We start from the raw sequence: 27,016 nt of genomic DNA, 5'->3' as shown, positions 1-27,016 counted from the left end.
GCCCATGATATGGAGCTGTTATAATTCACTCATATTTTTGCTTAACTTTTAAAACTAGAAATTATTTTAGGCCTTTCTGAGTTCTCTATGTTGGTGATTTTGTTACTTTGGTTTTTATTCCATTGATGTTTTTATAGGTGAAACCAAAAAGACAGTCATTTTAACCATCTTGGATGACTCTGAACCAGAGGATGACGAAAGCATCATAGTTAGTTTGGTGTACACTGAAGGTGGAAGCAGAATTTTGCCAAGCTCCGACACCATTAGAGTGAACATTTTGGCCAATGACAATGTGGCAGGAATTGTTAGCTTTCAGACAGCTTCCAGATCTGTCATAGGTCATGAAGGTGGGTTCCTTTTTCTGTTAAGCATATTCATTTTCTTTTCCATGGATGTCATTTTTTGTCTAGTTCTTTAAAACTTCTGATATTTTCCCCTTTCATTATTTTGTTGAACTGTGTGTGTGTTAACTGTTTAGCCTGATTTAGGAACCTTGCAAAACAATCCCATGTTCTAGCTTGCCATTCTCTACTGGTATGACTTTAAGGAAGCTAAACCTGGAATGCTTAGTTTTCCTGTCTGTTAAATGATACAAAATATTACTTACTTCGTAGGTTTCTTTGTGAGGATTAAGTGAGCTAACAAATGTAAAATGCTTAGCATAGTTCCTGGAAAGTATAGTGTATGCCCAAGGGTAGCCATTGGTATCAAACAGTGAAACATTGGCAGCTGGTTAAAAACAAGTAATAGTTTGTAATCAGTGAATATTTTAGCCTGGATTTTATATTGTGTTTGTATATTTTATGAACAAAGTACCAAGCTAGAAAACCTTATAAAATGTCTGTCTTCCTTAAAAAACAATAATTTTCTTGAATTCTTACTTAATGTTTTATATCACATGTAGGGTTTTACACAGAGGGGCTAATTTTTGTGTGTTTAAAATATAACAGTGTTTTTGTCTGTTTAAGCCTGTTTTGGGGTAAAACAGGTATTGATAGCCTGTGTTTCATTACTTAGTTTATATCTGGAATTAAAAAAATAATTTTACCTTGAATAGTTAATAAATGAAAAGGATATAGATTAGGTACTTGGACATCTATTTAATAGATGAGAAAACAAATTGAGACACAGATTAAAAGACTTGACAATGTCAGACAGTTAGTGGCTGTGCTAGAAACAGAATGTATTTTACTGTATTACCTTTTTCCCTCACTGTACTTCCAACTTGCAAGTTTATTTATCCATGCAAATATTCGAGCCATTTTCAGTACTCTACTTTTATTGATGGTTTGGAATTGCATGTTGTCATAACAGTAATGAGTAAAAGTGACTAACAAATTCCGTACATCTAATTTAAAGACAGATCAACTATCAAAAAGTTATTTATAACATAATACAAAGTTACTGCAGGAATAGTTAATAATAATGACAATAGTAACACTTATGGAGTGTTTTCTGTGTGCCAGACACTCCACCTTCATTATTTCACTGAAGTTTAACAGCAGTCCTATGAAATAGGTATAATTGTATACACCAGATTTTCATTCAAGGAAACTGAATTTGAGAGAGACTAAATAGCAACAATTATTCAGTGGTAATGCTTAGGCCCAGCTGTGTCAAATCCAAAGCCCATGCTCTATAGGGCACCTAATGAGAGAATTTATTTTGCTTGAACTTGTGTCTTCTGTGGAACCTGACAATGCCGGGACTTTTGGTAAATATTTGAAGTTATTTGAGTTGGAAGCAGAATGAATTTGAGTAGCAAAGCCTATGTGAGGGAAGGAAATTAGTGAGAGAACCTGACTCTGTCTCAGGTTAAAGGTGGACATTGGTTAAAGATGATAGCTCAAATCTGGAAAATGAATATGATGATTTTTGCCTACAGAGGATAAAAAGCAAATTATCGGAATGGAACCATGCAAAACATCAGACTAAGGTGCTGGGAAAGAAAAATTACCTGAGAGGAGAGAGAAGCTTTTGCTGGAGAGGCAGGGAGAAACCAGGGAGAGCGTGTGTTTTCAATCAGTTACACTGATTACTCAGTAATCGATGTGTCTCATACTAATAAGGCCAAAAAGGGGAGTTAGATCTCAAATGGGCCAAACAAGACAGTAGCAATGATAGATGAATTTTAAGGGAGGACTGAGGATAGGAAGCAAATATCTAAGGATGACAAACATAGAGACCTTCGGCAGGTGCTCCTCAGTGTGGCTTTCAAGAGGCTGCCTGTTCAGTGTTTGCTTGTGGTCTGTGACAGGAGGATTGGAAACTCTCATAACAATTTCACTTTGCTGTGATATCCAAAAGCAGTGTCTATGGGCTGGTATTTGTTTTTTTGTTTGTTTGTTTTTTGTGTTTGTTTTTTTGCCGTTTAACTTACCTAGTCATTTATTTTATTTTGTTTTACAAGAGGGTCAGCCTCTGATGTATTGAGGCAAACAAAGCAAAAAGCCCTGTCCTTCACAGCATGAAGTTTTGAGAAGCACTGCTTATTGGCTGTGACAGCAAGGAGAGGAGAAACATTGGAGAAAACAGATGAAAGGGGAGCATTTTGGATTTGTTTTGTTTTGTTGAAGAAACATAGGAAGGAAAAGAAGAGAATCAAAGTGTTAGTGATATGGAAGGTACAAATAAGAGCTGAGATCAGGAAAGGATACATGAGATTTAAGGAGGGATTTAGAGCTAGACTAGGCATGTGCTTTTCAGCAATATGATGAAATTTCTTTTCTGAGGAATACAAAAGAATTTGGATGTCTAGGATCAATTTAAGGAGATTTTAACTGTAGGGCTATTAATTTTGTGAAAGTGCATTCTATGAGCCTGGATCGTGGTGGTAGTGGTGAGTTGGAGGGCTCTGAAGACACTGAGGCCCTCCTTCTAGGTACCACAGCGTCTTGGAGAGACTGCAGACATGAACACCTACAGTCTCTTTGGCCGGAATGAACTTCGCCTGAAAACAATATTGTGGCCTCGGCAGTTTCCAACAGCTAATTATCTGCAGGAGAGGCAAACAGGAAGGATTAGTAATTAAAATAAATGGTCCGAAGGTGTTATGGTTAAAAATCTGCTTTAGCATTTCAATCTAAAACACCAAATTGCTTTTATTGCAGGTATGAGTGCTCCCTAGATTTTTTACATTTCCTACGTAAAAGTTGGGGTCAATTTCTATTTTTTACTTACTTTTTCTCTTCATTCCTAAGCCTTTTCCTGGAATATAAATTATTTTTTTCAAAAACATATTAAGCCACAATAGTTCTGTATTTTATGTATGCTTTATATTACCATGAAAATTGCACAGAGAAATGTGTATGTATCATGATGAGTTTATGAAAGTGAATTAATGAAAAAATCATGGTGATTCTTCAGAGATAACCGCTAAACCAATGGGGTAAAAATAACCTTGCCATGTGAGCTTTTAACAGTGTTAACATTGCTTTTGGCCTAGTGTTGGAGTTTCATTTATGTGATTAGATTTAAAATGTGGACTATGGTGAACTTCTGGCTCTAGAATGCATTTTTGATTCATGGGGAGGATTTGCCTTAGTCTCTAACAATGTATTGAATTCTGTAGAATCCTATTTCTACATTTTGTCCTAATGCAATTGGAGAGCTGCCCAGTGATAAATATTACTTTCCTTCAAATGTAATGGACAGAATTTAGAAATATAGGACAATGGATTTTACTGGGTATAAATGGGCTCTTTATAAATCTGTGCTAGGTTTTTCTCTCCATCACCTAATTCAGCCGCATCATAATCATCCTGTCACATTCGATGGATTTTAAATTTTTTCTTCTCTTAGGGACAGCATGAATCTTTTTTATACAAAGATTTGAACAAGAAATGTGATTCTTTAAAGAAATATATAGAACCGCTATATTGGAAATATTCAACTTTTTCTTAACTCTTCGTATTGACAGTCTGTGCTTCTCATTATTCATATTCCTATAATTGTTTTAACCCATTTTCTTTTTTATTATAGAGGGCAATTTGGATAGTATACATATGTTGTGTATACATGTATCTATTAAAATATATTTTCTGTATTTTGGTTTTCCATTATTTTTATGTACATTGTAGGTGGTGTTTATCTTTGTAAAAAGAATTCAGGCCTTGAAAATAAGTGCCTAAAACACTTAGGATTATTAAAATACATTCTTCATTTCATATTCTTTATCTGCATTAGGTTAGTCCTAGACACTATCTGACAGATCTGCTTTAGAATTGAAATGTGTCACTAACTTTTGGTAAACTCTGTGGATTTCATATCAAGATGATCTTCTGGTTTTGTAGTTAGACACTTGGTTAGGTAAGGGCTCTTCTGGCTTTCATCTTGGGTGAAAACTAGAAGGCTGTTTGCTGTTTAGTATCTAGTAAAGTCTTTGTCATCTAAGAATTATACTCTCTCTTAAGACATTTCTTCTTTTCTCTTAAATTTGGAAGACTAAGTACTTATTTTTAAGTTTTTCTGTTTTCCTGTGACTGTTTGACTTTTCACCCTGGCAGAAGGTATCTTTCTGAAATGTCCAGTCCTTTTTTCCAGGAGGCATTTTAAATGGACCTGGCTCCTGGAAGTCTGCAACAAAGAGACAGAATCAATACCTCCCTTTTGATTATTGCTTAGAAAAAATTTCACACTATTCTTGCTGTTGACATGATACATTTTCACTAGGCTTACAAGATTATGTGTTTAAGAAATACTTTATCTTTTATTTATATGTGCTTCTCTATGTGTGTGTGGGTGCGCATGTGTTTGTGTGTATGTGTGTTTGTGTGTGTCATGCTTCAAAATATATTTTTGCAGTATTTTCTTGCAGGTTACTTTCATGGTAACTTTTTAACTTTTCAGAGGGGATATTGATGAAGTAGTATTAGACTTTGAGTGTTTTTACATGTAGTAAGTTTGTCTGAACATTTTACTTTCTTTTCTCCTAAGCATTTTATTTTTACTTTTACCTAAAAGTGATGTATTTATTCCCAAATCTCTGTGTGTAAACTTGCAACTGCAATTTTATTATTGTGATTATAGGTTACCCTTCAACATGGAAATTTTTTGACCTGCATTTTGTTTTCTTGCCATTCGTGTTCTCTTTGCACTTTAGTACTTCATTAAACTTCCATAATTTTCTTTCTGAACCATTAACAAGTTTTGTGATTTGAAAAGTTTGAAAACCACAACTCTTACGAAAGAGTCACCAGACAACACTGTAGGTGAAATAGCTTAATAATTTCAAGGATTTTTCTATGCTCTTTGGGAATAAATTTTTGTTTTTCAGTATTCCAAACTTGCTCTATAAGAAATTTTAGATATTGTACAATAGACACCAGAGTTTCATAGTAGTGTCTGTATTTTGTTCACAAGTTTTACAAATACAAAATTTTTAAATGGTATGTTAGCAATGGCTGACTATACACAGTCTTTCAGTTTCATCCCAATCTTTGGACAATCTGATCTAGAAATTCCTGTGTTTTTAAAAGATCAATCTAAGACATAGTCTACTAATGTAATGGTAACTAAGGTTTTTTGTATTGACACACTTAAAATGTGTTTTAAAAAGTCTTTCTAATGCTTTTATTTATATTATCCACTCTCCTTAAAATGTTCATTTTGTTAAAATTGTGTTTAAATTTAGTAAGAAAAATTTATTTTATATTTTTAAATTGAAATTAAGATAGTTTCTAAATTAATTAGTTCATGATATTTTAAGAAACCTTCTTATAAGAAATATGTTTAGTTGTCTTCAGAAATAAAAAACATGGCAGTTTAAAAAATACTCGAAAGCAGTATTTAAATTTTATTGTTTTATTTCTACTCTTTAAAAAGTGTTTGAAGATATTACTTATATACACAAAAGTTACTTGGATAACTAACTGAACTAAACTAACTAAAAGTGACATTTTTAGTGAATGTGATTTTTAACTATATGTCTATGCTATACAATTTGATTAAGGATGTTGTCTTCTCAATCTTTTAAAACATCATTCTATCTTTGCATAATAATTTTTTTAGTGATATAGTTCATTGGTATTTCTTAACTGTGTTCATCATCTTATAAATCTAATGAATTGAGCATATTTTCAACAAGTCATATGGCCATTAGCACCCTCCCTAATAGCTTACTTTATGCTTTTAGCAATTTGAAAGACATGTTGTGATTTTCTTCACTTTTGTAAAGTATTATATAGGGATAAAAGCCAGGAATAGAAAAGATCTAAAATATCTCCATCATCCAAGAATGATAACTGTAACTTTGGCGAAGTTACAGATGTTGATGTACAGATTTGACATCTTTCCTTTGTATTTCTTTTTATAAAACAAAATCATTGGTGGTAATATGTAAGTTACAACTATAGAAATGTGATTTTCAGGTATTTGCAAGCATTTTTATGCATGCATTGTGTAAAATCACATTGCATATCAGTGTAAGGAATTTGTGCCCTTTTGAAAAGTGAAGGAAGAATTTACTTGTGTTATTACCATGAGGACTTTATTATTTTCTTTAATTTACAGAACACTTATGTTCTGGTGCATGTTTTGGAGTGTATAAAAGTTTGTGTTTCCCATTTTAGCATGTGCTTTTGTAACTTTTACATGTTGAGTTTCCTGAAGTTCTACTAAATGGAAGTATTTAGAAGTGGGATAATAAACAGTAAGCATGTGTAAAACTTCTAGAAAATTCAAAACAGAACAGCTTTGTAATGTTCTTGGGAAAGGTGCTGTAATAATTGCATGCTTGGGGTTTGGGTTTTGTTGAGTTCAAATGTGAAGTTTATTTTCCATTAAGCATGTATCAATTTACACATTTTACTTGCAGGAGAAATTTTGCAATTCCATGTGATAAGAACTTCCCCTGGTCGAGGAAATGTTACTGTTAACTGGAAAATTATTGGGCAAAATCTAGAACTCAATTTTGCTAACTTCAGCGGACAACTCTTCTTTCCTGAGGTAATACTGCAGAGAAAAGTCAACCACAAGTATCTAGAAAGAATGGTGTATTTTGAGGAAAATGGGATAGAAAAGCAGCACTATTGTAGTTATTATCTTTCTGTCTTCTCCAGACCTACGTGCTGTGAAGTCTTTGACAATATATTTAATTTTTTATCTTCCTTCCCATTGCCTCAATATTAAGCCAAGCCGATATTACCTTCTGCCTTGAGTAGTACATTGAACTTCTAATGACTAGTGTCCCTGCAGCACTTGTCTTCTTTTCTCTGCTCCAGTTTTTTCTATTCACCATTGTTGTAGAAACCTCCCCAACTTTGTGCTTTGAGATTTCCGGTAGTGCCACATTGCTCAATGAATAAGATTTACATTCATTAGCTCAGCATTCAAGACCTTCCACAATTAGCCCCTGTCTGCTTGGAGCTTACATTCCCATGAGTCAGTGGCTTTTATTTATTTATTTTTAAGCCACAGAACTTTTGTTTAAATGAAAATATGTTTGGCTGCATGATTTATAATAAAAATAAGGCAGGAGATAGCTCATTCGATAACGATAGAGGGATTGATTTCTTTTTGTATGACATAGGGGTTGTTGAATACAACATTGTTTGTGCATTTGTTGGATGACAACATTCCTGAGGAGAAAGAAGTATACCAAGTCATTCTGTATGATGTCAGGACACAAGGTAATTCAGAATTTAATTTTAATTTTTTTGGTATATTCTTTTCATAAAAGAAAGAAAATTGTTATCTCTGTATTTAACAATTAGATGCATACCAATTTTTAAAATGTGACTTTATTATGTGTCCCCTAGAAATGTTAGATCCAAGAAACATTAGCATCATATGGGAATACTTATCTTTATGGACTAGAGAAAAAAGCCCTGAAACATTTTGCTAAATGGTTACTTACAGAATAAAATTCATTTCCAAAGGTAGAATTTTTTTGAAATTAATTTGAGACTTGCAGGCCAATTTGAATTTTGGACCAATTATATGGATAATTCAAATTTAGTCTTCCTTTTTTTTTTTTTTTTGTTGACAGGGTCTCGCTCTGTCGCCAGACTGGAGTGCAGTGGCGCAATCTCGGTTCACTGCAGTCTCCGCCTCCCGGGTTCAAGCGATTCTCCTGCCTCAGTCTCCCAAGTAGCTGGGACTACAGGCGTGCACCACCATGCCCAGCTAATTTTTGTATTTTAGTAGACAGGGTTTCACCATGTTGGCCAGGATGGTCTCAATCTCTTGATCTCGTGATCCGCCTGCCTTGGCCTCCCAAAGTGCTGGGATTACAGGTGTGAGCCACCACACACAGCCCAAATTGAGTCATTTTTAAGCAAATTATCTGGGTACCTTCCTCAATTTCTACTCAGTTTCTATAATTCTGATAACCAGTATAAACTAATAATGACAGTAATATGTGAAGTGAAGAAATTCATGATCTTCCACCTGAAAGAAAAATGGAATGTGGCTTTTGTTAACCTGAAGATTTGTTAGAGAAGTAAATAGAACACTTTTGATTACCTTAATGTTTCAGAGAGTGAGGTTATATTTCCAATGATTAAAAGCTAATGCCAAATCACTGGTAGATTCCTCCCTGATATTTTTAGGAGTTCCACCAGCAGGAATCGCCCTGCTTGATGCTCAAGGATATGCAGCTGTCCTCACAGTAGAAGCCAGTGATGAACCACATGGAGTTTTAAATTTTGCCCTTCCATCAAGATTTGTGTTACTACAAGAGGCTAACATAACAATTCAGCTTTTCATCAACAGAGAATTTGGATCTCTAGGTTTGTGTTACTCTAGAATGAATGGGTTTTCCAGGCAGGTGCTTATTAATATTCTACTTGTGTGGATGAAAGCCATTGCTAAAATAAATCAGTGACAAGGGAAAATTAATGTTTTTTCATTCAGGACAGAACATTATAACTTCCTTATTTTTGAAAAGATTAAAGGAATTTTCTGTTTTCACAGAAATGCTGTGTAATTAACAAACATAACACTTCAGCAGCATACAGTAATTTAGGCTGTCTGTGGGTCTACTAATCTATGCTGGGCTTGGTCATGGGTGGCTGTATTCCATATGTCTGTCATTCTTCTCCTGGAACCAGTGGTAGCACAAAAGACCAAGTGAAAATGTGTAAGGCCCCCTGAGGTCTAGGGTTAGAACCAGCATATCATCATTTTTACCTTGTTCTGTTAGCCAAAACAAGTCACATATCCAAATGCAAAGTCTAGAGGCAGGGAAATATGCTTTTCCCATAGTGAGACACCTGTGAGCCATCACATGGTAAAGATTATGGATATAGGAAGGGGTGAGGAATTGGGAACAGTAATACTAGCTACTGAAGGTGCTTTTAGGAAAGGCAAAAAATCCACAATGGGACATTATTGTAAACATTTAGGAAATTATGAAACATTTTTCCAACCTATTCAATTAGGAGCTATCAATGTCACATATACCACGGTTCCTGGAATGCTGAGTCTGAAGAACCAAACAGTAGGAAACCTAGCAGAGCCAGAAGTTGATTTTGTCCCTGTCATTGGCTTTCTGATTTTAGAAGAAGGGGAAACAGCAGCAGCCATCAACATTACCATTCTTGAGGTAAAACTCCTATTTTTTTCCTTACTATTGTATTAAACCTGAAGTAACTACATAGAAGGTAGAAATTGATGGAAGAGTCTATAACATATAAGTAGTAACATTTAGTAAGACACTTCTAGTAACTTTGCATTTTAAGACATCAAGTTTCATGAAAACTAAGTCTACCTGAGTTTTTTCTATTTGTAAAAAAAAAAAAAAATACTCTGACTTTAATATCAGGTTTGGATACTCTACAATTATAATACTAGAAACTTAGTGAATTCTTTTCTGCTTGGTTCCCCTTGCTGGTACCTTTAAATCATCTTATTTCTTTTCTTGATTTCATTGTTATTGTTTGTTTTTTTTAATCGTACAGGGGTTTCTGTTCTTGTTTAGATCGACTGGCCTGCTGTTATGTATTTTATTATAGACATACCCATGATAAAGAATTTTCTTAGGGTAGTCCCCTTTAAGATGTCATAGACCTATGAGGTTTCAAGGAGTATTTTGATTACTCCATAGGATTCTTTGGACCAGAAAATCCATGTATGTCAGAATCTTTGTTGGTAGTAGGACCGTTTAAATTAGAGATAGGGAGAGACTCACTAGAGGCAGATGGCACAATATGCAATTATGATTATGTTAAGCTTAACATAATCATTAGTGATTGAAATTGTATTTTAAATAATTTTTCACATTGTGGAATCTCATGTTGTTTTGAGACTTAGTGTATCAGTTACCTAAATACATTTCCAAGAGGTTTATAAAAATGGCACTCATGGAGGGAGTGGGAGATGATGTGTAGGACAGAGGGACAAACTGCCCTGGGGAGTGGTAGGGAGGAGTTATTGCATGGGGGGTGGCGGACAGTAAGAGTAGGCACAGCAGTCCTTCTGTGTCACTGACCTTATAACTCATATTGGCCCATATATTGCATAAGACAATCTAGAGACCATGATTTTCACATATTTGTTCACATGGAAACATGACTCCATTAAATAAAGTGAGGAGAAAAGCATATGTTGGTGAGTGTGTGCTGACATTATATACACATAAATATACACACACATTGTGTTTCTTTGTAAATATTGACGGCTGGCTGATCATTCTTGACATGGATTTTGCTAATCCTTATGTTTGTAGTACCTGCCTTGTTTTCATTGCTATTATATGGACTAGTGATTAATAATAATAGCCATTAATTTTAAAGCATTTTCTCTAGGCCACTCTACACACATAATTTGTAATCATTATTACAGTCTCCCACCCAAAGGATCTATTATTGCCCCAGTATAGAGATAGTAGAATTGGAGTCCTAAGTAATTTTAAGTAACTTACTTAAAATTATAGAATTTGGTACTAGGCCTCCTTGAACTGCAAAGACCTTTTTTTTTTTTTTTTTCGTGGTATTCTAGTCCTCCTTCTACACATTGGATATTATGGTAATTTAAAGTGTTTTGTTCATGTTATGCTTAAAATAATTAGGCTTATATATTTATAAAATTGGCTTACATATTATATAAATCTAGGTTAAAAATGTTAAAATACTTAAGTGGTTTCATATGCGTCAACCTAATTACTTCCTATACACCCAAGTATAAGTTTAATACTTTTATGTTTATTCTTTCTAATTTGGATGTCTACTTTATGATTACATTTTTGTGTCTTCTGTATACTAATTACACAGTTTAACTTAAAAACGGTTTCTGAGGGTTACTTTGAGAGTATAATTAAAGGAATTTAATGGTGTGATTTTTTTCAGGATGATATACCAGAGCTAGAAGAGTATTTCCTGGTAAATTTAACTTATGTTGAACTTATCATGGCTGCTTCAACTTCATTTCCTCCCAGACTAGGTATAAGGGGTTTCTTGTTTGTTTCTTTTTACTCACTTCAAATGAAATGAAGAAACTTTGTTTTTGAATCACAAGTGATCATTGTGCTGTTTTGTTAATCTTGGCTTTGTGTCAAAATATGATGGAATTTTATATTTATTTTTGATACTCTCATATATTGCAATTTTTACATTGAACAATGTAAAGACATTAAAAATTATTGTGTGATGTTCTTTAAATTTTACAACTATTCTATAAACAAATTCGTAATCCTCAAAATAGTTCTTTGGAAGGTACTTTTCTTTCATTATCTTTTAAAATTAGCTGTTTTCATTAGATCTCCAAACTCTCAGATGTTTTTCTTTTCTTTCAGGTTAATCAGTGCTGTTGTTTGCTTCTTTGTTGCTTTGTTGTGTTCTCTGCTTCTCTTTTGACCTTTTTTCTTTTTCTTTTCATGCTTTTAGAAAAGAATCAGTTAATTCATTACAGACTGAAAGGTAAAACCTGAACCTTGGTACAAACTTATCTAGATTCCTTTGAAAAGATGTATTCCTGTTTAAACACAAACTCCTGTTTTCAGTGTGGACATTTACTACTGGGAAATTTTGTCTGAAGCCTGTAGGTGTGATGGCCCAATAGAGGGTGGTGCTGAATTGGTTAGAAGCAGTGCTGGACAGGGGCAAGTTAACTTGGGTTAAAGGAAGAGAAGCATGGCCAGGAGCAGTGGCCTAGGGAACAGGCATTCCTTATTCATTTCTGAAGCTCATTGTGATAACTTTGAAAATATTGAAAGGAAATAATCCGTTTCTAACCTATTGTTTGAATAGTTTCAGTTCTTTTACTAAAGAAATAGATGATTCCAATGACTAGGCTGTTTACATCAGGTATTATTACAAGATAATTATTATTCACACTAAGACAACTAACAAAACAATTCAGATTTCTTTCATCCTCTTACTGAGATAATTTGAATAGTTGACTTCTGTTGAGTGGTTTCTAATGCTCCTATTTCAAGTGCTTTGTCCGTTGGTAATGTCATTACTTACATCTTCTCATTTTATAGATGAGGTAGCTTAGGCTAAGAGAAGCTGAGTAACATGCCCCAAATCACACAACTATGGAGTGGTAGAGCTGTCTTCAATGGTGTGGCCTGATTTTAGAATCTCTGCTTTTTAGCCTCTTGTCTGATAGACACAAACCCTGATTTTATATGCTTTCCCGGACAGTGTTGTTCTTTTCTCTCTACAGAGAATTACACTCTCCCTACCCTTTCCCCATCCAGGCAGCTATCATAAATGTCCTAGACTAAGGTGGTACCTCTGAAATTTAAAAGGTAAAGAACAAAATATTAAAAACAAAAATCAAAACAAAACCAAAAAACCAATCAGGAACAGGATTCGTTAATATTTTAAGACTAGCCCAGGAACAGGGTTAGTAATATTTTAAGACTGAAACCAAAAAGCCAACCAGGAGCAGGGTTAGTTAATATTTTAGGGTATTGGTAACATACTAAGTTTGGTGGACAGAATAAAAATAAAAAGGGAAAGATAAGTTTACTTTGATATTAATCTCTCTTGAGTTCACCAAACCTTTTCCCCATCTTTCCCACGTGTCTCAGCTTCTGTTTGTGTCCGTCTCTCTGTGTCTCTTTTGCATGCCTGTATTTTTCTCTGTACCATTCCTTGTGCTTCTCTTCTCATTTCTTTCTTTTTTTTTTTTTTGCTCTTTCTGCTCCTTCCAACTGTCCCCATTTTCCTTTCCTCCTGAAACAGTGATATTATAGAATAGAGATGCCAAATATGTTTTAACTAATTAAAATAATAGAAACAAAACAGTAATCTCAATTGTTAATTATTTTATACTGTTCTCAGTTGATTAAATTTCTATAAATCAGTGGCTTTTGTTAGCCAAAAGTGTCCTTATTCAGATATGATTAACATTGTCTCTTTATTTTCTTAAATATCTTTTGAGTAATTTTTATAATACCTGTACATTAGGAGTTATATAATTTCAAAAGGACTGTCTTTAAATCCTATATCAAAAAGTATTTTTAATCATTTTTATGTATTTTAAGATATGTTTCTATTTTTTTAGATTCAGAAGGTTTGACTGCACAAATTATTATCGATGCCAATGATGGGGCCCGAGGTGTAATTGAATGGCAACATAGCAGGTAAGGCCAAGGCTACGTGAGGGTCCTCTTCTGGGTTTCGTATTCTTTACTGTCTACCAAATAAAAGTTTATAAGGGAAAAATTAATGTTTTTTTAAAACTATATTATAGGTTTGAAGTAAATGAAACCCATGGAAGTTTAACATTGGTAGCCCAGAGGAGCAGAGAAGCTCTTGGCCATGTTTCCTTGTTTGTGTATGCTCAGAATTTGGAAGCACAACTGGGGCTGGATTATATCTTCACCCCAATGGTAGGTCTCAAAATCTATCACAGATGACTTTTACAAATTATTTTATAATCATTATTCCTTAAGAATTACAGTGATTTAGGTCCCATATAAATAAATTATTCTTAATAAATCATTACATATTTCAAAGTAAATTAGGACAGAAGATTTCCACATGGTAAAATAGTTCCCTTCACTATTTTACTATTCTAAATATTATTATGTATGCATTAACTATTTCATTACAGTATTTGATACTGGAGAATACAAGCTGTAATATTAAAGAATTTATATCATTTGATAGTCTTTCCAGAATGTTTCTCATACTTCTCGAAAATTTTAGCTCTTATTTCTTTGTTTTTGCTCATTGAAACACTTTTAGTGTTTTAAAATACTTTTATCTGATCCCTTCATGCCTTTTATTTCTTAGCCAAATGTTTACTTTCTTCTCTTCCCTCATAATTTTTTGGAGACAGAGTTTCGCTCTGTCACTCAGGTTGGAATACAGTGGTACAATCTTGGCTCACTGCAACCTCCATCTCCCAGGTTCAAGCAATTCTTCTGCCTCAACCTCCTGAGTAGCTGGGATTACAGGTGGCCACCACCATGCCTGGCTAATTTTTTTTTTTTTTGTATTTTTAATGTATTTTATATTTTTAGTGTATTTCACCTTGTTGGCCAGGCTGGTCTCAAATTCCTGGCCTCAAGTGATCAGCCCCCTTTAGCCTCCCAAAGTGCTGGGATTACAGGCATGAGCCACTGCTCCCAGCCCCCTCATAATTTTTACTTTTTAAACTTAATGTTGACAGTTTAAATAAAAAGATATGAACCAAAAAATAAGGAAACAAAATTCAATGTAAAATAGCTTATTCTTTTTTTTTTTTTTTTTTTTTTTTTTTGAGACGGAGTCTTGCTCTGCCGCCCAGGCTGGAGTGCAGTGGCCGGCTCTCAGCTCACTGCAAGCTCCGCCTCCCGGGTTCACGCCATTCTCCTGTCTCAGCCTCCCGAGTAGCTGGGACTACAGGCGCCCGCCTCGTCGCCCGGCTAGTTTTTTGTATTTTTTAGTAGAGACGGGGTTTCGCCGTATTAGCCAGGATGGTCTCGATCTCCTGACCTCGTGATCCGCCCGTCTCGGCCTCCCAAAGTGCTGGGATTACAGGCTTGAGCCACCGCGCCCGGCCAAATAGCTTATTCTTTACATTCGCAACTATATTGTATTTCTTTGCAAACATTCTATGGAAACTCAGAGTGTATATAAATATAATACTGTCTGCTTTTACCTTTTTGACCAGATTCTTCATTTTGCTGATGGAGAAAGGTATAAAAATGTCAATATCATGATTCTTGATGATGACATTCCAGAAGGAGATGAAAAATTTCAGCTGATTTTAACAAATCCTTCTCCTGGACTAGAGCTAGGGAAAAATACAATAGGTAATTAATAATTTCTTATAAACAGCTTCCTCTCCTTCATGCTGGGTTCCTTAATATGGGGGAAGATGTAAAGGGATTAAAAAGTCTTGGTGGTTTTCTATGCTTACAATGAGAGTGATTTTAAGTTAGAGAATTTCAGAATTTCTGTGTCTCTGTAACAGTGCCTCTAGCTTGTATATATTGGTGTATATATGCATGTATGTAAAAGACAAAAAAAGTAGGTTGATACTACAGATAATATTATTTCCTCAGTTGTTGTAGGGTTATTTAATTTGTAGATATCTTTCCTTTGGAATTTGAATTTTGCTCTGGTTTCCTACTTAGCAATAGAAGGAATTACAAAGGTAATTCCTTTAGTGTCATCTGCTCTGTAGTGTTTCTGCATAGTGTTGAGGTATACTGATACTTCAGACAGATTATGGGAGCCATAATTCTTTGGTTGGAACAGTTAGGTATTGTTGCTAAGAGTCGTTCTACTCCATTGCTTGATAGGTATTGTGCTGACTGTTTAGAAAAGGTAAGAAAGAGACAAAGGAGAAAACTCGGGAACATACAGAACTTTAAGGTTGGAAGAGCTCTTAAAAAGTCACTTCCATTCCTTCTGATGATAGATAAGCTAGGTGGATTTCAAGGATTGAATGCTGACTGACCCTTCAAACTCCTGTTTTAGTCAGTGGCTGAGCAGGTTTTTTTTTTTTTTTAATTAATTTGATGAATATTTGCATTCCTAAATTATTGGTCTTTATGGAGAAATTTGATTTGTGGTAGAAAATATGAAAGAATTCTGAGTAGCCCCAGGATTGGTTTTTACTTTTCTTGCTATATTGATAAAATACATTGATATTTCTAAATCCCCAGAAGCCTTTTTTTTTTTTTTGAGGCTGTGGCTATTTTTCAAATTCAGAGTATACGTTTAAGATCAAATCATTTTCTTGTAAAACATAATGGGTTGGTAAATGGTTATATGAATGGATACCATGTGTTGGTTGAGAATAGTCTAGGTACAAATAACAGAAAACCCAATGCAAATGGATTTAAACACATATAATTTATTGGTTTATTTAACCTGAGGATACAGAGACATATGGCTTTAGATGACAGAGGAGCAGGACTTAATTCTGCCAAAGATCCTGAGGTTTTCTGTCTCTTTTCTTTGCCTTTTGGAATATTTCCTTCATTGCAAGGCTAACATTATTCATTGTCATGAGATGGTGATCAGGATCATTCTTCTGCATTTCATATAACAGGAGAGAGTATTCTCATTCATGCATGCCTACAAGGTCCTCATATAAATCTGATTGAAATTACATAGGTTACATGCCCACTTCCATGAGTAGGAGAAATGAATATATTATTGAGCGCTGCCAGGGTTACTTTGTAATTTTCTATTTTTAAAGATTAAAAAATTCCTCAGAGCAGTAAGTGCTTTGACAGTGAGTCGTTTCTTAAACTGTGCCCCATTGATTGACCTTGAGACTATTTCCAAACCCTTATAAAGTTTCAGTAAATATCCTTTTACATAAATCTTTGTATATGTGGATAATTAAGATCATCTGTTGAGTACAATGCGTGTTGAGTGGAAAGAACTAATCTACTGCCTTCTGTGTTAGTTACACTCCAACTGTATACATATACAATAGTTTCTCCATATCCTTCCCAGCAATTTCTTTAATCTTTAAATTTTCATATGCCATTTCTCGGGCGGGCGCGGTGGCTCAAGCCTGTAATCCCAGCACTTTGGGAGCCGAGACGGCGGACACGAGGTCAGGAGATCGAGACCATCCTGGCTAACACGGTGAAACCCCGTCTCTACTAAAATACGAAAAACTAGCCGGCGAGGTGGCGGGCGCCGTGGTCCCAGCTACTCGGGAGGCTGAGGCAGGAGAATGGCGTAACCCGGGAGGCGGAGCTTGCAGTGAGCTGAGATCTGGCCACTGCACTCCAGACCGGGCGACAGAGCAAGACTCCGTCTCAAAAAAAAAAAAAAAAAAAAAAAAAAAAAAAAAAAAAAAAAAAAAAAAATTTTCATATGCCATTTCTAATGACTGAAAAATATGTTGTTGTATTATGCATTATTGTGATTTTTTCTTTCATTGTCCTGTTTGTTAATAAGCTTGACACTGGTTTTTTTTTCTTTGTGATTCTGTTTTTTGTATCCCTTATATACTTTCCTGTGGTTTTTGCTTTATTGGTTTGTAGGAATAGTAATATATTTTGAATTCAGCCCTTTGCCTCTTAAATATATTACAAATATTTCTCCCAGTCTGTCATTTATCTTTTATTATAATGTCTCATAAAATTTTTTAAATTTAAAATATCAAATATTTTGATACGCTTTTAAATCCTGCTTACTTAGGTCTTTTCACCCAAATGTCATAAAATATTTTACTATATTTTTCTACTATTTTCATAGTTTTGATTTATATTTACATTATTGAACGTATAAGGAAGGTATTCATTGGTAGTGTGTGAGGCAAGGATACAACTTCATTTTTCTTCTAAAATGTATAAAACAATACCCTAATACTGTACAGAGAATGAAACATTCAATATTATGGAAACATCATAATATTGTACAGAGAACTGAAACATCAATTTTCAACACGAAATATCTACCCTTGTTTTTTTCTTTTTTTTTATCCATCTACCTTTTGTTTTTCTGGACTCTGTTTTGTTCTATTTGCCTATTTATGTGCTAATAGCATGCTGTTTTATTTATCATAGCCTTGAAGTACATTTTGCTAGTTTTGCAGGTCAAATATTTTTCTTTTTCTTTCTATAAATTATCTCACCTATTCCTTAAAAAAGTCTCTTTCATATCTTAGATTCAAGCTGAGATCTATAAAGCAATTTTAATTGGTGTTGAATTAGAATTATGGATTAATTTGGATGGATTTGACATCACTATAATATTCAGTTTTGCAATTTAGAAATATAAAATGCCTCTCCAGTAATTCAAATCTTTTATACCATTGCCTTCCCTTGTGATCTCTCAAAACCAAACTATAAGACAAGGATTAGGACAAGGATTTAGTTTATTTGAGAGGTGATCTGTGGAGGCCTGATGAGAAATAAGGAGGTGAAAGAGAGAGAGGAAAGTTGATAGGTGATGTCCTAATGAACAGTACTGCTGTGGGCAACTGACACTCAGTCCTGCTGGGGTCCCTCTTAGACACCAGGTTGAATAAAGCTTAGGATTGTCCCCTGACAAGGAAGGAAATCTGGGCTGTTCATTCACTTACTCCTATTTCTGATCATTTGAGAGTTGCTCTTGGGTGTTAAATTTGCAACAGTTGTGATTTTACTCCTGCATGGGCTGATGCTCTCTTCAGGTAAAGAGAGATCACTGGACAAATAGGAACTGCTGCAGGTCACTTTAGAGTGGCTGAAGGGGATATAGGTGAGGTGCTGACAGTGTCTGCTACATACATTAAAAGTTTGTGATTTTCTTCATATAGGTTTTATGGTTTTTACATTAGGCTAATTTCTAAGTGTTGTTGCTATTGTGAATAAGGTCTACTTTTTTTTTTAGATAACTGATCTATAGAGATATTATAGTAGTCTTTAAGAATGTATGATCTTAAGCGGACTTCCTGACTTTGTGCACCAGGTCTGCCACTTCCCAGCTTGTAAACTTCTTCAAATTACCTGTCTATGCTTCAATCATAGGTTCTGTAAAAATGAGAATAATAATATAATCAATATCATAGGGTTACTGCAAGAATTAAAAGAGTTAATATAGATTAAACAATTAGCAAGTTCTTAATAGTATTAGTTTCAATTATTATTAATATAAGTGACAGTAAAAAATAGAACACACTTGATTTGTGAAGGTTACTCAGCTTGCTTTGTGTATTTACTATAGTTCTAATATTTTCTCTTGCATTTTCTTAGTAGACAATCATGTCATCTAGAAAATAGTGATAGTTCTGACTCTTTCCACTACTTTTACAAGTGTTATCTGGCTGGTAGCCCTGGGACACTGTTAAATGGTAGCAATTATGACAGACATTATTATTTTGTTTCTGTTTTTAGTGGGAATTCTGCTAATGTTTCAATATTAAGTTTGATATTTGCTATTGACTTCTGAGAGATTGCTTCATCAGGTTAAGGAAGCTGCCTTTTATCCCAAGATTACTGAGTTATTTTTCTATCATGAGTGAATATGGAATTTTATGAAATGCTTTGAAAAATTCTGTCATTTTTAAGATCCTCTTAAAACAATCACCTTAGGTAAAGAGTTGGCCTAGTTTTCAATTAGACATCCACACTTTTTTTTTAGCATTTATAACCAATCTATTTTCATTTGTTGCTTTAATATTTTTATTTTGGCAGCCTTAATTATTGTCCTTGCTAATGATGATGGCCCTGGAGTTCTATCATTTAACAACAGTGAGCACTTTTTCCTAAGAGAGCCAACAGCTCTCTACGTCCAGAGAGTGTTGCAGTATTGTACGTTGTTCGGGAACCTGCACAAGGATTGTTTGGAACTGTGACAGTTCAGTTCATTGTGACAGAAGTGAATTCCTCAAATGAATCTAAAGATCTGACTCCTTCCAAAGGCTATATTGTTTTAGAAGAAGGTATTCAATTCAAGGTACAGTAAGAAGCTTTAATGAGAATGGAAGTTTATCTTTAATATTTATAAAATAAATTTATCTTAGATGAGCACTCAAGTCCTAGAATGAAAAAACAATTCTTCCAACTTAGGTGATAGATAAAGACATGCTTCAATTACTATGTGACAAGTGCTATAGTTCTGTTTACTCTGTATAAAGTGCAAGTGGAACATTTTACTATTAATAGGGTAGAAGAATATGTAAATAATAAAGAAAATATATGTATGGCTATTTTAAATTTTCAGCACACTTAAACTGCATATGTCACTTTATATTGTATATAAACCATATAAAAGAACACCCAAGCCAATTTTTGTAAGCATTAAGTCCCAACCAGTCGTTTTCCTTTTGCCACATTTTTGTTGAACAAAATGTAACTGCTTACTTCAGACTGCTTGTTTGACAACAGGAATAGTTTATTGGAGGAAAAAATGTTGGATTTGAGATTAATTATAAATATGATCTATACTCACAGTTTACCTTCCAAAACCTCTTTTTCTATATATTAACAATTTTCTGTTCCTGCTACTAAATTTGATTTTTTAAAACAGTTTAAGTTTAAAATAGCTAATTATGTTAGCTTTAGGCATTTTTCAAGCCAGCTATATAAAGTATAATAAATCTAAACTAATAGATTTGAAGCTATTTTGTCTAAAACAGTCCATCTAATAATTTTTTTTAATGATCAGTTTATGTAACTTCAGCACATTTGCAAATGCATATTCATTTTCATGTTTTTTTTTCACATTTTGGAAATTTAAAACCTTAATTGGTTTGTGCAAGGTCACTTACATTTAAATCTTGAAATATGTATATAAAAATTCAAATTTGAAATATTTTATTAATTTTCTATTGCTTTATTCATGTTTTTTCATCTTTTAAATTTTTTCTTAAATTTATTTTTTTGTTTGTTTTATATTTTTTACTGTGACTTTTTCATAAAAGACTCCTTTTTCACAGTGTATGTATATACTTTTTATTAGACAAATTAAATGTTAGAGCAAATTGGATTAAATTTAACTGACATAACTGCTTTTATTCCAAAAAGTTTTTGTTTTGAGGTATAAACAGTAAAAAACACAAATCTTAAGTATATGGCTTAGTGACTTTAAAGATATATACATACACACGTGACTACCACTTAGATTAAAATATTTAACATTAAGACCGGGCATAGTGGTACACACCTGTAATCTTCAGGAGGCTAGGCGGGCAGATCTCTTGAGGTCAGGAGTTCGAGACCAGCCTGGCCAACATAGTGAAACCCTGTCTCTACTAAAAATACAAAAATTAGCCAGGTTTAGTGGTGCGTGCCTGTAATGGTTCTCAGGAGGCTGAGGCAGGAGAATAACTTGAACTTGGGAGGCAGAGGTTGCAGTGAACAGAGTGCCACTGCATTCCAGTCTGGGTGACAGAACGAGACTCCATCTCATTCATTCATTCATTCATAAAAAATAAATAAATAAATAAATGTGTTTAATATTATCATCACCGAGAAGATTCCCGTTGTCTCTTCCCCTTTCCAGAGGAAACTACTTTCTGATTTCTATCATTGATGACTCATTTTGCTTGAGCTTCCTATAAATAGAATCATACAGTGTGTACTCTTTTGTGTCTGCCTTCTTTCACTCAATATAATTTTTAAGTCTGTGTGGTTGCATGCATCAGTAGTTGGACATTTTTTTTAAATCACTGAGTAGCATTTTATAAAATAGACCACTATTGGTTTGTCTGTTCTCCCACTGATGAACATTCGGGATGTTTCTAATTTGTGCCTGCTATGACTGCAACTGTTTTTTTAACAGTGAACCCTAGATTAGAATGAGATTAATCAAATTATATAGCCAGAGCAGGACAAAAAGTTCACAAAAATGAAGACATAGATGTAATTTTTAATCAATGTTATTTTAAAATGCACTAAATGTTTTTGGACACTTCAGTGCAATATATCACAAAGTTGAAAATCCTAGAAGTAGTAACCTGAAACAGGTGTAACCATCACATTGTAGGAATCAGTGTTAAATCAAAGTGAGATGGTATTTTTCAAAACATGGTATTTTGTTGTCAGAAATGTTTAGTAGATTTCTCTATATGTATGTTACAAAAAATACTGTATTCTAGTAACCTTATCTTTTGATTTTGTTTTCAGGCCTTACACATATCTGCCATATTAGACGCGGAACCAGAAATGGATGAGTATTTTGTTTGCACCTTGTTTAATCCAACTGGTGGTGCTAGACTAGGGGCACGTGTTCAAACCCTGATAACAGTTTTGCAAAACCAGGCCCCTTTGGGGCTATTCAGTATCTCTGCAGTTGAAAATAGGTATAGTTTATTCATAAGGAAATTATCCCTTCTGAACCTATAAGTAGGGAATATTTTTTGCATAAGAAAATGCAGAAGGAAATTGATGTCTAATTATCTTGAAAAGGATTTTTAAAATGAACTCTAGAAAAGATAGGTCTACAGAGACCAATTACTCTCCTAACTGGGAGTATCAAAAACCTAAACTCACCCTGTTATTAGAATGATGTTACTAGAATTCTTATTTTCTTGGAGTTCACACTTTCAGGTAAAGGTCTGTACTATTTTGTGTTTTTAAAAATAATGAAAAGCAAGAAATAATATAAAGTAGACTTCACTGCTCAAACCAAATGAATGACTCTTCAAGCATATATTAACATGATTGTGATTTTAAAATTTCTTCTAGAAGCTGACAAATATTTATTTTTTATATCATAAAATATTTTAATCTAGTTTCATTAATATGTTAATTTACTGACTCATTTTTTCCTATAAAGTGTTTTTCATACATATGTGAAGAAACATAAGAATGACAATTTGTTTTTCAGAATATATAGTGTGAAGTTACTGAAGTAACTGATTTTCAATATTTTCTTGGATTGTATAAATTTAAAAGTGTATTAAGTATATGCTAGCAATATGATATATATTTTAAATATGTAGAATATGTACTTTCTCTGCTTTCCACAATCCATGTATTTCTTTTAGCGCCACCTCCATAGACATCGAAGAAGCCAATAGGACCGTGTATTTAAATGTATCTCGAACTAATGGCATTGGTTTGGCTGTGAGTGTGCAGTGGGAGACAGTATCTGAAACAGCCTTTGGCATGAGTATGTTTCATTTCTTATGAGAACAAAATTCTGTAACCAAGAAATATCACATGTATAAGATTTATATTTTTTCCCATGAATTGTATGTTATTGATCGTTTGAAAATGGAAAACAGATAATCTGATTCTTTTATTGCACCTATAAATATGTGTTGAGGCCGGGCACGGTGGCTCACGCCTATAATCCCAACACTTTGGGAGGCCGAAGTGGGCGGATCACGAGGTCAGGAGATTGAGATCATCCTGGGTAGCACGGTGAAACCCCATCTCTACTAAAAATACAAAAAATTAGCCGGGCGTGGTGTTGGGCACCTGTAGTCCCAGCTACTCAGGAGGCTAAGGCAGGAGAATGGCGTGAACCCGGAAGGTGTAGCTTGCAGTGAGCTGAGATGGCGCCACTACACTCCAGCCTGGGCGACAGTGCAAGACTCCATCAAAAATAAAATAAAATAAAAATAAATAAATAAATAAATAAAATGAAGTAAAGTATGTATTGGGTGCCTGTCACATGCCAGGCATGGCACTGAACTCATGGATCTTAGAATTTAGGGGGTGACAGAAATGAATCAAATAAGTAAAAATCAATGTATACTTTAAACTTTAATAAGTGCTTCAAAGGAAAAGTTCTAAGCGTTGAAAGAATATAGGGGAATGCTTTCAAGGGGTATTGATCTTTGAACTAAGACCGAATAATAAGTAGAATTGTTTATGCAAAGGACTGGGTTGGAAGAACCTGGAGGTGAGAGTGAGAAGCTGTGAAGGCAGAAAACTGAGGCATAAAAAACACACATAAGCGAAGAACTTGGGTGAATAGTAGGTACAGAAATAAGGAGGAATGTTGAGCTTGGATAGCTGGACAAGACCAGATCATTCAAGACCTTAAGGAATATTTTATAGTTGCCAGTCTTTATAATAGTGTTAACGGAGAGCCTTTGAATGGTTTAGGAATGGAGGACAGTTACCATATGTAATATGGTATGGTATAATCATATTTGGATTTTGAAGATATTATTCACAGTGCCATGTAAATAATGGGTTGGCACAGAAGAAAAGTGAAGATACAGGGAGGCAGATGATGGTAGCTTAGACTAGGTGTTGAATATGAGGGTGAAGGAGAGGGAAGTACCAGAGATGACTCAGGTTTCTAGCTTGTGCAGTTGGATGGGAGAAGGAGTTCATGCTATTCACTAAGATGGAATTCCAAAAAAAAGCATAGTTGTATTTTGGTAAGGGAAGTAAAATAAATGTGGTTTAACACATTTTGAATTTGAGTTACTTTTGAGAATAAATTTCTCTAGACTCAAAAGAAAGTCTCTGCTGGAGAGATAAACCTGGGAACTTTAGCTATATATATTGTATTTGAAGTCATGGAAATTGATGTAATAATCTGAAAAGAAAGGCTGAAGATGGAGAAGGGAAGAGGATGCTATAGACTGAACTATAAGAAGGTTCAAGGTGAATGGCTGAGGATATGGGATGATGGCCTAGCAAAGGAGACTTAGAGACCCTGGTAAGAAACTTAGGAAAAAACAGGATGGCAGATACCAGCAGAAGAGTGCTTTAAAATGGAGGAAGAAGTAAACAGTGTCAACCCCTGGTGAGAAGTCCAGTAAAATGAGAACCTGAAAAATAATTATTACAGTTAGCAACATAGAAGGCATTAGACCATAGAAAGGGCTATTTGTATGGAAAGACAGAGACTGAATACCATTTTGAATAGAGGTGAAAGAAGAGAGACCTCAGCTATATGCAACCATTTCAAGAAGTTTGACTGGGAAGATAGGACCTGGAGAAGGTGGTAGTGGTGGGGTGTAGGATTCAGAAGGTTTTTTGCATGTTTAGTTTGGAGAGACCCAAGCATGTGTAGGTTGGATGGAAAAGGTACAGAAATATTAAATATTTAGAAGAAAAAGGAGATAATTAACAGTGGTATGGTTGTCTAGAAGACAAGTAGAGATGGGATCCAAAAATGAAAGATTGTGGTTTCTAATTTAGTTTTCTCCATTACTGCTTGGACTTTGCATGTATTTTTTTGGAAGTGCTCATGAGAGCATGTGTTGGAGATTCTTAATCGTTAGCAGTCATTGCTTATTCTTCATTTGTGGTCATCTTGAGTTACTGTAGAGAAGGATTTGTCCGTATGTCGGGACCATTTGGGACTGTAAATGAAAAATCTGCAGTATACCTTTAAAAGGGAGCAACATAAGAATTTAAAATGCTGGATTTTTTAGAAAAGGAAATTGCTATTGGATATTACATGTAAGGCATTGACAAATTCTTTTGAATTGGTAATCTAAAAATGATCAATCATTTATAGGGAGCCCAGGTTTCAACTTTGATAGTTGTTCTTGCTGCATCATGTTCACACCACTAACCAAAATTTAAAAAGAACTTAATGTTTTGGAGGGAAGCAGCCATGTTAAGAGATTATACATTTTTAAAAAATTTTACTCTTCATTAGTTAGGGGATTTTTCTTTTTGTCCTTTTTTTTTTTTTTTTTTGTAGTACAGAATTTTAAAACATATACCAGTTGTAGCAGTTTAATAAAACCTTAACAGCCATTTGAAATATGTGAGTCTGCTTGACATTCTTAAAATAGATAAAATGTAAAGTGAAAACTTAGATGGGCATAATTTCAAATTAATAGCATAAATTTTTTAAACCAAATATTTATCATGCTTCTATAAAGGGTATTTATTATTGTAAAATTTCTCAGTTATATTTTTATCAACTTTACCGAAGTTGATAAAAATCATGTTCTGCATATTTCCCTTTAAAATATACATTTAGTATTTATTTAGTTAGTTTTTGAGCCAGGGTCTGTCCCTGGCTGGAGTGCAGTGGCACTATCTCGGCTCACTACCGCCTCTGCCTCCCGGGTTCAAGCAATTCGCGTGCCTCAGCCATCCGAGTAGCTGGCATTACAGACATACACCACCACACCCAGCTGATTTTTGTATTTTTAGTAGAGACTGGTTTCACCATGTTGACCAGGCTGGCCTCAAACTCCTGACCTCAAGTGATCCACCTACCTTGGCCTCCCAAAATTCTGGGATTACATGCGTGAGCCACCATGCCCAGCCACATTTAGTGTTTATTTCTAAATACACCTTGGAAAAGTGTGTGTAGTTATAAAGCAGAACATTAAAAAAATTTCTTGGTTTTTAAATTAGATTTTTAAAAAATTCTTATTTGTAGTACAAATTAATTATTTGTTGTTATTGTAAAGTTTTCTCGCTTGTGTCTTGTCTTTTCACACTCATACACACATGCGTCATGAAAGGATCTTCATTTGTAGTCACAAATGCAGTAGTCTCATTGTTCAAACAATAAATTAGAATAGATAAGTTTTTGAAGGAGTAATAAAATAGTAAATTATGATTTGTGTTTTTCAGGGGGAATGGATGTTGTGTTTTCCGTATTTCAAAGTTTTTTGGCTGAATCAGCTTCTGGCTGGTGTTTCTTTACTTTGGAAAATGTAATATATGGTATAATGTTAAGAAAATCATCTGTTACTCTTTACCGATGGCAGGGGATTTTTATTCCAGTTGAGGTAAATATCAGTATTTTTTTATAATACAAAAATAAAATGTGCAGATAAATTTTAGATGTATCATGAATTACTGTATTCTTATTTCTCATTTTCTAGGATTTAAATATAGAAAATCCTAAAACTTGTGAGGCCTTTAATATCGGTTTTTCTCCCTACTTTGTGATTACTCATGAAGAAAGAAGTGAAGAAAAGCCTTCTCTTAACAGTGTGTATACATTCACATCTGGATTTAAATTATTCCTGGTAAAAAAAATTTTCATTTTTAAATAGATTGCTTTCTTTAAAAGTAATTAAGATTTGTAAGATTGTTCAGATTGTAAGATAATGTATGTTCTATGTTAATGTGAAAAAAGACTTTTTGTGAGTTGATACACATTTTAGCAAAGTATCTTAATCCGGGAATATTTTTGTCTTTTTAAAATGACACTTAGGTATGCCTAACTTGGGATTAAAATTTTTTAAGTCTTGCACTTCATATAGTAATTCATGCTATTAGTGTGTTCGGTGGCTTTCTTAG

At 34.1% G+C, this 27,016-nt stretch overlaps 1 protein-coding gene across 1 annotated transcript in view; it reads left to right on the top strand.

Moving 5' to 3' along the window:
• The window catches only part of ADGRV1 (adhesion G protein-coupled receptor V1), a 544,806-nt gene that overhangs the window by 75,965 nt on the left and 441,825 nt on the right, over window positions 1–27,016 (top strand). The window contains 15 exon segments of the mRNA XM_033179148.1: window positions 138–347; window positions 6,815–6,945; window positions 7,529–7,628; window positions 8,550–8,729; window positions 9,381–9,544; window positions 11,286–11,379; window positions 13,453–13,531; window positions 13,642–13,780; window positions 15,049–15,190; window positions 19,526–19,621; window positions 19,624–19,787; window positions 21,959–22,134; window positions 22,822–22,946; window positions 26,342–26,499; window positions 26,596–26,742. Coding sequence (XP_033035039.1) covers window positions 138–347; window positions 6,815–6,945; window positions 7,529–7,628; window positions 8,550–8,729; window positions 9,381–9,544; window positions 11,286–11,379; window positions 13,453–13,531; window positions 13,642–13,780; window positions 15,049–15,190; window positions 19,526–19,621; window positions 19,624–19,787; window positions 21,959–22,134; window positions 22,822–22,946; window positions 26,342–26,499; window positions 26,596–26,742 — 2,105 coding nt within the window.

Source organism: Trachypithecus francoisi, unplaced genomic scaffold, assembly GCF_009764315.1.
Source record: "Trachypithecus francoisi isolate TF-2019V2 unplaced genomic scaffold, Tfra_2.0 Lachesis_group2, whole genome shotgun sequence".
Lineage (NCBI taxonomy): Eukaryota > Metazoa > Chordata > Mammalia > Primates > Cercopithecidae > Trachypithecus > Trachypithecus francoisi.
This window is presented reverse-complemented; position numbering and strand designations above follow the sequence as displayed.